The sequence below is a fragment of the Periophthalmus magnuspinnatus genome, chromosome 8, assembly GCF_009829125.3.
Source record: "Periophthalmus magnuspinnatus isolate fPerMag1 chromosome 8, fPerMag1.2.pri, whole genome shotgun sequence".
NCBI lineage: Eukaryota > Metazoa > Chordata > Actinopteri > Gobiiformes > Gobiidae > Periophthalmus > Periophthalmus magnuspinnatus.
Genome location: NC_047133.1, coordinates 26,062,528 through 26,075,087, shown reverse-complemented (window position 1 = coordinate 26,075,087; position 12,560 = coordinate 26,062,528). Strand labels below are relative to the sequence as shown.

At 40.6% G+C, this 12,560-nt stretch overlaps 1 protein-coding gene across 1 annotated transcript in view; it reads right to left on the bottom strand.

Annotated features, from left to right (window-relative positions):
- LOC117375136 (adenylate cyclase type 9-like) overlaps window positions 1-12,349 on the bottom strand; it is a 31,515-nt gene extending 19,166 nt beyond the window's left edge. The window contains exon 1 of the mRNA XM_055223650.1: window positions 10,494-12,349. Within this exon, the coding sequence (XP_055079625.1) occupies window positions 10,494-12,306 (1,813 nt within the window). The 5' untranslated portion in view covers window positions 12,307-12,349. The remainder of the gene's footprint in view (window positions 1-10,493) is intronic.
- Between the last annotated feature and the right edge of the window lie 211 nt (window positions 12,350-12,560).

Here is a 12,560-nt window from a genome sequence, read left to right as displayed (position 1 = left end):
TTAAAAAAGCCCTGGCAAGGACAGAACAGGCAAAAGAGGCAGCAAAGTGCTAAAAGCTGTAGTTTAGCACTCTCTAAGGAACAGCTAAACACATACACACACACATAGTATATTCAGTGACCTTCTGAGTGACAGCTAAAGGGATTCCTGGAGCGTTTCAGAAAGTAGCCGCAGACAGCCGGAGCACAGGAGAGCCATAAGGCAGGCCTTAGGCATTGACACGAGACAGAGACAGGCATACCAGTTATACACAAGGGCCCTGACATAATAGATACATCCAAGCTGCTAATCACAGTATTGATATATATGTCAGCCTCAGCAGTAAAAGCTATACAGGGAATTGAGACACCACTGTCAATAAAACCACAAGATTAGCTTAACCCAGTAATATCAATTCACTACAACTGTAGGAATATGTTTTCATCAACATCAATGTGTTGGTTGGTTATACTGAGAAAAATAGCATGTGTTAAAAAAAGAGAAAGAGTGAAACAAGTATGAATGTATTACAAAGTGAAATATGCAGAGTAAATTTATGTATGGTGAACTACATACAGCAAGCTACACAGTGGGCTGGCTTCTTGTCATCTCTCCTCATTCATAATTTACAAAGCCATTTATCACAGGCACCAAATAAGTATGATTTCCAAAATGCTAGCACAACCCTCAAACAGGAGCTGTGACTATTTTATGAGTAAAAAATACACAGTGAGCTTGCATGGGTGGAGGGCGTTACCGCGCCGCCTTAAAACTGAACTATCCATCAGTGTCAGTGGCAGTGCAGTCTGGAGCGAGGAGGAGTGCTGGCATTTTCTGTACCCTTGATCACAAAGGAGAACAGCTAAGGATGCATCAGTGAGTCATAATGGCTATTTATCACCCAAGCATCTGCATGGCCTTGAGGACAGCGCGGTCCCATCCAATGCTAAAACCACATGGTAGCACAGGAGAATTTCTAAAGCTTCTGTATTGATTACATTATTGATAACAATCCATTTAGGAAAAGTCTGTTACAGTATATGCCTGATGCCATTTCCAAGACCACATATATATGCTAAATAAACATTATGATTTATTAAGACAGAATAGCAAGACTGCAGCAGATTGAACTTTACTATTTAGGACTTTCATAAACAAAGTTTGTTTCACCTTTGATTGATGATGCGATGAAACAACTAAATTTTTAGTAAATGCCATCAATTTGCAGCGCAACCTTCAGTGTTATAGTTGGGCTCCAACAAAGTGGAAAAAGAATGACTAGCCAAAAAAAAATCGATTGCTTAAGGCCCAGATCACTTTTCCCTCCTTTCTTGAGTCTCGGCACGAGTCTCTAAAACAGGCCTGCAGTTTCCAGCTGACCCTCACCCTGTTTCTACAGCCTGTTGCCATGGCAATTAGCCTTGGCAGCCCCGGACTGTGGAGTGTGCGTGTGTTTCCGGGGCTGCAGATGGGAAATGTCACTGGTGTGTGTGCAGGGCTCAGGCTCGTGTTATGACTGTGAGCCATGTGGAGAGGCACCAAACACTCAGCACTACCAGCCTCTCAGGACATTCATCTTATTCTCTCTACAAGTATCTCATTTGTCCTTGCCTCTTTTTTGTTTTTCAGTTAGGAAAGACAGACTACTGGTATAGCTTGGTTGTCCACAAATGACATGATTAAAAAATAGGGTTCTCAACTTGCGTAACGTAATTATCTTGATTTGTATATTTTTTGCATTATCTTAATGACAATATTTAGACGATACATCAGGAATGTTCTAAACGTGCCTGTGAAGGTCATGGTTGAGGTTCAAGTCTGCCACATTGTTTATTTGGAGTATTAGACATTTCTTTTTCCTTTTGTTGTAATAGTCAATATTCTAATTTTGCATGTCTCCAAACAACAATTGTGCTATCATCTATTCCACTTGTAAACGAGTACATACTGTTTTTTCCAAATAGTTTGCGACAACACAAAATTGCTGTGCAGTGTCCATTTATAAATCATTCAAGGATGAAAGAGTAATATGTTGCTTTATTACCAGGTGTACTCTACCACCCTCCTCATTTCAGTTTAAAACTCAAGTACCCCAGCTTTAATACAGTTTCAGTTTTTCACCTGCAGTTCTCCTGCTTTAATGGTGGTCAATGGGCTGAGTGCAGGCTGACATCAATAATTTGTAGACTGCTGGTGCTGGCTGCTGGTTTGAAATGTGACAAGATTGTTGTTTACACGCACATATACAGTATAGTGTATATGGCAATACTGCAAGGCATTTATTTGTCATAGCATGGGAATAACATCCTGTTAAAGTATGCAGTCCAACTACAGTTTCTCTGTTTAGGCATAAATGTCTAGAGCAATGACCCTTAAACCTAAGCTTGTATGGATCCTTCTCAAACACAGTTGATATGGGTCTCTCCAGCTCCCCTCGCCTTAGGTCATCCATGCCAGAGCAGATACACACATCAGACTTGAACCGATAGGACAGCGGCCCCCCTCAGGGACCCAAACCCAGCCACACAGCACTTCAGACATAAGCCATCAACTGGATGACATGAAGAAAACTCCCACACTATCAGATCAATAGAAAGCTTACTGGAACATGCAAGATAAGATTATGTGCACTGCGAGTGAAGTTCTTTATCCTAAAACTTACTACACCTCCTGTGTACAAGCCTTTCATTCATTGGTGTGTAACTTGCTGTGCTAAAGGCAGTATATATAGGTAGCATAAACCTGCTGAGTAACAGTGCGGCACCTGGGATAACTCAAAATAATGCGGCTGTAGAACCCAGCTAATGCACCTTCAATAACCTTGACGCACAATGGCATAAACTTTACAAAGCGTGACAAGGGGGTTATAAACTATTCAGGCTTGTTTAGGATATGAAAGACAGCAAGACAAGACTGCATGGATGCAGACTATACTTTCAAAGCACAAAATATAACATGCAGCAAGGCCAATTTGGGTCAGTGCACACAAATCATTAAGCTTTTAGTATAAATAACTACAACAGTGCCTCAGAGTTGAAGACGATGTGAAATGCATAAGACAGTACAGTATGCTGCGTAATGGTGTTCCAGGGAACTCCAGTGATTACTGGAGGGTTTCATACACAGCTGTAACAACTGTCGACAGCCAAGCCATAGCTCAGCGTGTGTACCTCTTTACACAGTCAGCCACTTGAGTGCTCTCCTTTTCAGCACTGACCCCCCTGACTTTGCGCAGTATGGCTCAATGCTATATGTGCATACTGATTCAATGTCTAGACAAAAAATACACTAGGTATTTAATTTCTGCTCAAGACAGCTGTATATAAACCAGGGCTGGGCCACATGATATCGCTGATGGTATATCACTATATTTTTGTGCAACATCAAATTAGAATATCACAATATGCCTACTGCTCACTTCAGCTACCATAAATTCCTTGAGTAGCTTAAATCAAATTATGGAGGCTCTGCAAGTTGCTAAAGAGAACAGAAAGGAGTTGTGGTGTGAAACTATAACCATAAATAGCCTACAATAAGGTAGCACAAGAAACCAGAAATAGTCCTACTACATATTCTTAGACTAGTACAAAAAAGGCAACTTCTGTTGTTTTCAGTCATTTGATAATTATCATATTATTCCACTAAAGGTCCCTGTTACAGCCTCTGGCCTTCAGCTCCTCCTACTGTCTCCCTCTCTTCTCTTTCTCTCTCTCTCTCTCTCTGCCCCTCCTGGTGTGTCCTGCAGCTGGCACTTCATTGATGGCCTGCTCTACTTGTGATTGGAGGGACAATTAACGGCCCGGCCAATCGTTGCTCTCCACCTGTGGCACCAGTTTAAAAGGACCCTCCCCCTGTCAATCCGGGCTGCCTGACTTCATTTGCTAATTGGCATGCCACTTTACTGACTTTGAATTTGAACCTGTAACAGAGAATTTTGACCCTTTTGTGTTCATCAGTAGCTCTAGAATTTTGTCCTCTGTTTAGAGCCTCTTTTTGTTAGATTAAACGTTAACATTCCTTTTAAATAAATTATAACTTTAGTTTTACAATTTCCATCTTGTTTTGTTACTTCCCCTTTTCCCTAGCTGAGTCCCTATTAACTGCAAACAAACCCACTATTGAGTACTCTCTAACATGAATCCACACTATCAGTCTTTTTTTAACACTATGCATGCCAAATTATGCATCGAGAATTTGGGACTCCTGTTCTATAAGGCATTTGAGCAACTCACTGTACAGCTGCTGCCTGGGGCTTTGTGGTGTGTTGACTGGCAGCACATTTGTGTTGCTACAGCTCATGCAGAGCAGTGAAAGGCAAGTGTAAATATTAATGGAGATGCTGGTGTGAGTCACCTACAGCGGATGTTACACCCCCTGCAGTGCACGAAGAAGAAAAAGAGCACAAGGAAAACGCACACATCATGAGTCACACACTTCAGAATCAAATCGATGTTAAAATTGTTCGTGAAATCTAAAGGAAAGCTTTAAGATTATAGAGACTGCACATTTAATCATTATTTTATTGATAGTGAAAATAATTAGACAGTATTCCTAACCCTGTCAACGTGGAGCTACACAATCATCTTTTAAAAAAAAAAAAAAAAAACAACACTTTTTCATGTAAATTTTATTTTTAAAAAAGGCCTACCTTCATATTACTCTTATCTCTTGTACAATGGAGAAGCTAAAGCTCATGCCTATCGCATCCTTTAGCACACATCAGCACGCAAACAGCTTTTATGTCTCACTGTAATAAAAGCCATTTGTTGTTTTAAAAGAGAAAGGGATCTGTCCCGGCTGGCTCTTTGTGATTCTGTCAGGATTAGTTGGATAATAGTGCCTCCTCTAAAGAGATCATCTTGTGCAGGTGCCATTATTTGGAACAACACAAAAGAAAGAAACATCTTTCCTAGGAAACCGGGCCAAAAATAGCAGGTTTGGCGTGTGAAAAACACACAGATAAACAGACATTTGACCTCAGATTTTGCCAAAAGAACTGCCTGAAGAGGGGCTGCCACAGTTACTTTATATTGCATTTGTTCACTACACAAACTCAATTACTAGCTTGTGGTCAGTCTTTAGTAGCAATCTGGTTACAACTGTAAGCTGACAGCTGAACCGTGCAATCAATGGTCCCATTCAGAAATTTTTTTTATAAAAATTATGTACGTTAATACAGAGGGGGAGTATTAAGTACGGCATTCAATAAAACTAAAGAATCACAGCAGAGTGTACAAACATACATATGTATTTTTATTGTAAAAATGTAGAAATAATACACAACACAACTTTTTCTCCCTGCATAATCATTAGCCAAAATGAAAGATGAAAATAACACACAAATAGAAGTAATATAGGTACATCAATAAGCATCAGGGGCATACTGGACTAAACTGAAATGAATCTTAATCGCGACTGCCTATGAATCCCAACCGCCTCTGTATGCAACATGCCACTCTCCCTTCCTGACAGCCACCGACGCCACTATCTGCTCTTCACCCTATTTCCATAGTGAAGTGTGCCAATTGACTTATACTGGTGTGGTCCAGGGCATTGAACTAGCAGCCTTGCAAATAATACACGAGGTTCATATGTTATAATTTACTTTTTTGGACTGGAGTGACCTAAATAATGTCTGTCAGTTTTCAGTCACTTTACACTTTGTATCGGTGTTTCATAGAACCAGAGTTACATATGGCTTTGAACCAGCAATTAAAGCTATAATGTAATTGACTTTTTCGACCTGAGTGACCTACATAATGTTTGTTTTAATTTTCAGTAACATTGCATAAAGTCATTTCTGTCTCTGGATATAGATTTGGAAAGGCAGAAGTGTAATAGTGGATGTTTATGTTCCCACAGTCCAAATGATAAAGAATATAATGTTGGTCCAATTGACTTGAAAATTGATGACTATCAATATGGATGATTATCAATATCTCTAAATGTAGCATGTGAGCTCCTTTGGATCAAAAACCCAGGACTAGAGAAGTTTCATATAAATCCATGACAAAGTGGCAACAGATATGCCATCTAATATGGCTGACTTCCTGTTTGATATAGAGAATTGCTCCAATTATGTTTTAGGGTTGTCCTCATGTGTCCCATCACTGCTATGAATGTCACTGTTCAAGGCAAAGTACATGTATTTTCCATACCATAGGGTCACATAAAAGGTGGTACTGTAGTGCCAATTTGTGTGGACCATGTAAAATATAGTTATAAGAATATATTTTTCACTAAGATGGTTCACTCTGCCAACTTTGGTGCATTTCTGTTCAAGTTTAGTGGTAGTATTTCCCTCTCTAAAATGTGATTTGAACCAGAGTGCATTTTACTTACAATGGGAGTTTTGGAGGACCCAAAAGACATAGCGTAAGAGTCTCCTTGCCTGGGACCCAGAATCCACACTTCTTCAGTACTTTGGCTTTTACAGTGACCAGACTACATCTTAAAGTAAAGGTAAAACTGTCAAATGGACAAAAAGTTGTAGGAGTGATGCTCACTGGTCTCGCTGTTTTTGAATATGGAGAGATTGATAGGTGGATTAGTAAATGAGGGACACATGTGGTCCATCCATATCAGAAAAAAAAAAAAAGGAAAAAAATACCACTGGGGACTGAAAAACTATGCGGATTTCAAAGCACTAAACTCTGTTAATCGGAGGTGAGACAATTTTGATTTTATTTCTAAATCATAGGTGACCAATGAGCTCCTTCCTTTCACATGTATCACTGAAAAGAAAAAGAAAAAAAACGTTCTGATTGCACGATCATGTGTGACCGGACTTGTGACACAGCGGAGGGTGTGGGGACCAGAGTGATATCAATCTGTATAAAAATACAACATCAACATCTTGGATTTGCCAGGCATGCCAAGTCTGCCTTATCTGAACCAAATTATTATTGTGCACCTTCAGCATCCAAAAATGCTCTTAATGATCCATTCATGATGCTTTCTGAACTAGAAAATTACAAGGTCCTAATAGTGGGCTTTGAAATACCTATGGCTGAATCTCACACAACTAATTCTATTCTGACAAGACCTGATCCTAGAAATTTAAATTGGTCTACTCATAGACGGGATACTTCTGGCGCTCGGGCCTAATAATAAGGAACCGATCAGGAACAACGCCCCTCACCAGTTACTTTGTTACTGGCTTGAGCCAATTATAACCAGCCTCAGCCAAAATCCATGGATGGTACCGAAGCGATTTACACAGTTTGAGTCGAGACAGTAGAGGGATTTTCATGGCACTAGAGAACAACTCTCTTGACAGCCAGCTCCTTTAGCTGATGCCAAATCCACCAGGACAGGATGAATCTTAGAGAAGTCAATGCGTCAGAGGAAGAAAAGAAGGGGGATAAAAGTTTAACTAGACAAGATCTGTCTCCATTGTGATTAAAAGATGCTTGTGCAGGAGCAGCTCATTAATCTAAAAAGGTGAGAAGGGAAATGCCAGCCCATAAATCTTAAGTTTTTGGCATGTAAACAAAACGCATGTTTAGTTCTTTTTGGATCTCCTCACTGCAACGTTTTCCAGGACGAAATCCTGTAAACTGGAGCAAACACAGGCAGCCTCCCAAACTGTTTTAGATTATTTCACAAGTGAACACACAAATTGTTCCATGTTTAGGACAGTAATACAAGGACTAAGGGTGTAAGGGCTGGTGATTTGATCATGAATCTTGCGGTTAGTATATTTATACACTATTAGAGGTGCTGTGCCTGCTTTATACGGTCTTAAAAATGTGAAAATCTAAACTAGTTCATTTGAAATGGTTTGCAGTAGTCCAGTTAGTCCTCTTACCTCATGCTTTTGGAGCCTTTGCTTTTCAGAACCCAGACCAGTGCATGACTAACTTGTACTTCATAATCAAACAATAAAATACTTTCTGATTGATGCAGACAGCACACAGCGGGTATATTAAATTAAATTAAACAGAAAAGCACTGAGTCAAGAAATGACAAGATCACTAAAATGCATATCGTCACAGGGCTCAGATCACGATTCCATTTTATTGCCATGTCACCCAGTGCAATGTCATCCAACAGACAAAAAAACAAGAGAGCTACAACCATGGGATATGACAAACATTAACATAGAAAAATAGAAAACACAAATTTAAAACAGGCGTCTAGGGGTCCGGGCTGACCCAGAACAAAACCAGGCTAATCAAAGAATAAATCAGGTCTAATCAGTTGGCACAATTAGCGAGTTCTATCCGGAGCAGGAGTCAGGAAGCGGAAGATAAAAGTGCAGGCAAATGTCTATTAGAGAAAGGAGCACTTTTATTAAATTATAAGGCAATTCTCTCAGGTTCAGTGCAAGGTTAAAAGAAGGGGACATTCAGTCTGCAAAGCTCTGCGACTGAATGAAGCAACAAAGAAAGAACACAGAGAGGGCCATATACGTCAACTGTAAAAGAGGATATTGTTTAATTCATAGCATTAAAAGCACTCAGCATTCTCGATCAATCCTAATATAATGCTTAAAATCTCGGTGTTGACCTTCGCCAATGGAAATGCCCCTCTCTTTAAAGACACACAAGGGACTATGGCTGTGCAATATAGAAAACACCCTGTGGGAGAGCAAATGCCCATAAAATGCTGTCACCATTGTAGTTATACACTTTCCCTGCTAACCTTGACATTATAATTATAGACTAGGGCTGCACAAAATATAGCAAATTGATTGGTATGAGTAAATGTTATTTATATTACTAGAAACTAAAGTAATCATGAGGTTTTAGCTGTCAGGCTCACTGTACTTCACCGCTTATTTTGTACTGCTGCAAAATTAATTGTGGACAAATTTAAGTAGGAATTGAAATAAATTGATATTTGGCATTCTGATTCTTTAACCTTTGTAGCAGTTTGTTGCTCCATCTCCAACTGATCCAGAACAGCTCATATAACCATTATTCCTTTTAGTCATATTCAGGTGAAAACATCACTATGATGCAACTGTACTCTGTGGCTTACTTAAAACTGTGTCACTAGAACAGTTTTAAAAGGGCACATTCATTAGTGAAACAACCCCAATGTAAAACCCCAATTCCAATGAAGTTGGACTCTGTGTAAAACCTAAACAAAAAATACAGATACAATGATTTGCAAATCCTTTTCAACCTATATTGAACTGAATAAACTACAAAGACATGATATTTAATGTTCAAACTGATAAACTTTATTCACTCATTTTCAATTTGATGCCTGCAACACTTTTCAATAAAGCTGGGACAGGGGCATGTTTACCACTGTGTTACATTACCTTTCCTTTTAACAACATTCAATATTTGGGAACTGAGGACATCAATTGTTGAAACTTTGCAGGAGGAATCCTTTCCCATTCTTGCTGAATGTACAACTTCAGTTCAGCGTACGAAGCCACGCTGTTGTAACACGTGCAGAATGTGGCTTGACATTGTCTTGCTGAAATAAGCAGGGACGTCCCTGAAAAAGACGTTGCTTGGATGTCAACATATGTTGCTCCAAAACCTTGCCGCTTACGTGTAGAGATTTCTCCAGATTCTCTGAATCTTTTGATGATAATATGGACCGTAGATGATGAAATCCCTAAATTCCTTGCAAATACACGTTGAGAAACGCTCTTCTTAGACTGTTGGACTATTTGCTCATGCAGTTGTTCACAAAGTGGTTAACCTTGCCTCTTTGCTTGTGAATGACTGAGCCCTTCGGGGATGCTCCTTTTATACCCAATCATGACACTCACCTGTTTCTAATTAACCTGTTCATCTGTGGAATGTTCCAAACAGGTGGATTTTAAGCATTCCTCAACTTTTCCATTCTTTTGTTGCCCCTGTCCCAACTTTATTGGAACGTGTTGCAGGCATCAAATTGAAAATGAGTGAATATTTGCATAAAAACAACAAAGTTTATCAGTTTGAACATTAAATATGTCTTTGAAGTTTATTCAGTTCAAAATAGGTTGAAAAGGATTTGCAAATCACTGTATTCTGTATTAAAGTTTTACACAGCGTCCTAACTTCATTGGAATTGGGGTTGTAACTATGTAACACTGGTGGAGGGTGTGTCACCTATTTGTCTCCATGAATGTTGATGATTTACTCGGAATGTTCCACACTAAGGCTACAGGCTACCAGTGTTCCACACTGGACACTAAGCTTGTCCATCTCTATGGGGCCAAGTTGCTGTTCAGGTCTGTGAGGTGAGTAAGAATGCATGTTTTTCAAGGTATTTTCAAGATATAAAAACACTTGCAATTGCATAAATGCAAGATAGATATGTTTGACAATGTACTGTGGAACATTGCAGACAAAACAATATAATCTCCATGGAGACAAGCAGGTGGCAGACCCTCAATCAGAAAAGCTACAAAGTGCATTACTAGACATATATATTTATAACAGTTGTGCAGTACAAAATATATATATATATATATATATATATATACACATATACATACATGCATGCATACATGCATACACACACACACACACAACCAGGTGTAAAAAATTATTTAGGCCTACCTTTAAGCTGATCTGCCACAACACTTTGTCCCAGCCTCTCTATGACATGTCCATCTTCGCATAGATAGCGGTCATCCAGGAAGTTTGCAGTGGCTTGAGACAGGTGAACTTTTCCAGCTACACCAAGTTGTTCCATCAGATTGGCCAAGTTAACATCATTGGACCAAACGTCAAACTTGAAGCGTTTCATACCAAGAATACCACACAGAATAGTTCCTGTGTGAACGCCCACCCTCATGTTAACCATCTCCTTCTTTTCTTGGCAAAATTGCTCAATGGCTTGGATCATGCCAAGTCCCATTTCTACACAACAGTAGGCATGATCTGGCCTGGGCTCAGGGCACCCAGCAACACAGTAGTAACAGTCCCCCAGAGTACTTATCTTTTCACAACCAGTCAGTTCACAAAGCCGATCGAAACGCCCAAATAAGTCATTTAATAGTCCCACCAGGGCATGTGCAGACTTGTTGGCAGACATTTTGGTAAAGCCAACGATATCTGCAAAGAGAATACTGACAGGTTCCATTCGTTTCATGTTAAAAGGCCTGAATATGATTTGACCACGGGGGATGGAAGTCTTTTTGTGTTTGTAGTTCTTAGGACTTGATAAAGCCGCTGCTGCACCACTGGTTGAGTACCGTTTGACTGAATGGTCACCAATCTCTTCATCACCTTGTTTCATTAGTTCATCAGCCACAATCCTGGGCATAACAGAGTGGATCATCCTCTCCTTTAAGGCTTTCTCCACCTCCAGATCCTTCCCATGCATGATTGCCTGTCCCACCTTGAGGAAAGTGCTGCGTGAGCGCACTTCTGACATGATAAACAGATGGATGCCTATTGCATGAGCACAGAGGTGGAGCAGGGCTTTGGCAGGCCCTAGCCATCTTAATGTGTCCCAGTCTGGTGGAGAGGACAGACTCCAGGACTCCCCTGTTTGAGTGAGGTGCAACCAGCCCAAACTCTCAAACATCACAGAGTAGAGTAAGCCCAGCATGAGAGAGGCATACAGGCGGACATGGAGAACGCTGTAGAGCAGAAGGAGCACTTCAATGCACAGTGAAAATGTACCAACAGGAGAGAGGCAAGGTGACGAGTTGTCCTCCCCCAACTGCTTTTCATATGACACATTGTACACAGGGCCCATGCCACTTTGCTCATCTTGTTCTAATGTGCCGGTGGGAGTCTCTGGGTCCCTAAAACCTGCTGTCTGGATTTGCGGCACCAAAGTGAGTATGAATGTGACAAAAATGAGCAGAAGAGAAGCCTGATTGTAGCAGCGACTATAGAGCTTAGTGAATGTTAGGAGGAAAAGGAGCAGGCAGAAAAAGAGAAATGATGCAGTAGGAAGGAGAAAGGCTTCTCTATTACAGCGAGATGGCTGGACAGCAAAGTACAGTCCCCAGAGAACAGTAGCAGACACCAGGTAAAAGAGCACATAACGAAATCTCCTTCTGGTCTGGGGGAAGCACCGCTCACGACAGGCCTCCTCCAGTATAGAGGAGTCAAATTTAGGGTTCCAGAATTGTCCTGCAGATCGCTCAAAAAGCTGAGGCATTTTCTTCGGCACACGAAAGTTTTTGGCTGCAGGTCTCCTGGCACCAGACTCCCCTGAGCTGCAGCTGGAGGAGATGCTGTATTTACAGTGTTTGGACCCCCCCATAAAGCCCCCTGCAAAAGAGCCCAGTGGCCCGCCTCCGTGCTTGTGTCTGATACTGCTGCCAATTCGCACTGAGACTCCTCCATCTCCACTCGAGTCACAACTCACTTCTGTGTTGTGAGGCAGCAGCTGCTGATGTTGGGGGGAAGCCATATTGACTTAAAATGACACAGTTTTTTTCTCTTAAAAGGGAGAGTAAAGAAAAAACAATAGTATAATTTCTTTTTAAAAATTAAAGGTAGTTATTGTGGAGTGGCCGAGGTAATTTTCCAGAAAAGTGAGTTGTTCATTACTGCCTCAGATGACGTCAGTGCTGCATTCTTCTATGTTCTTGGCTGTTTTGATGCTCTTGAAATGGTAAAGTTCACTCTCCATCTGCACTGTCCAAATTTACTCAGTTGCAAGCC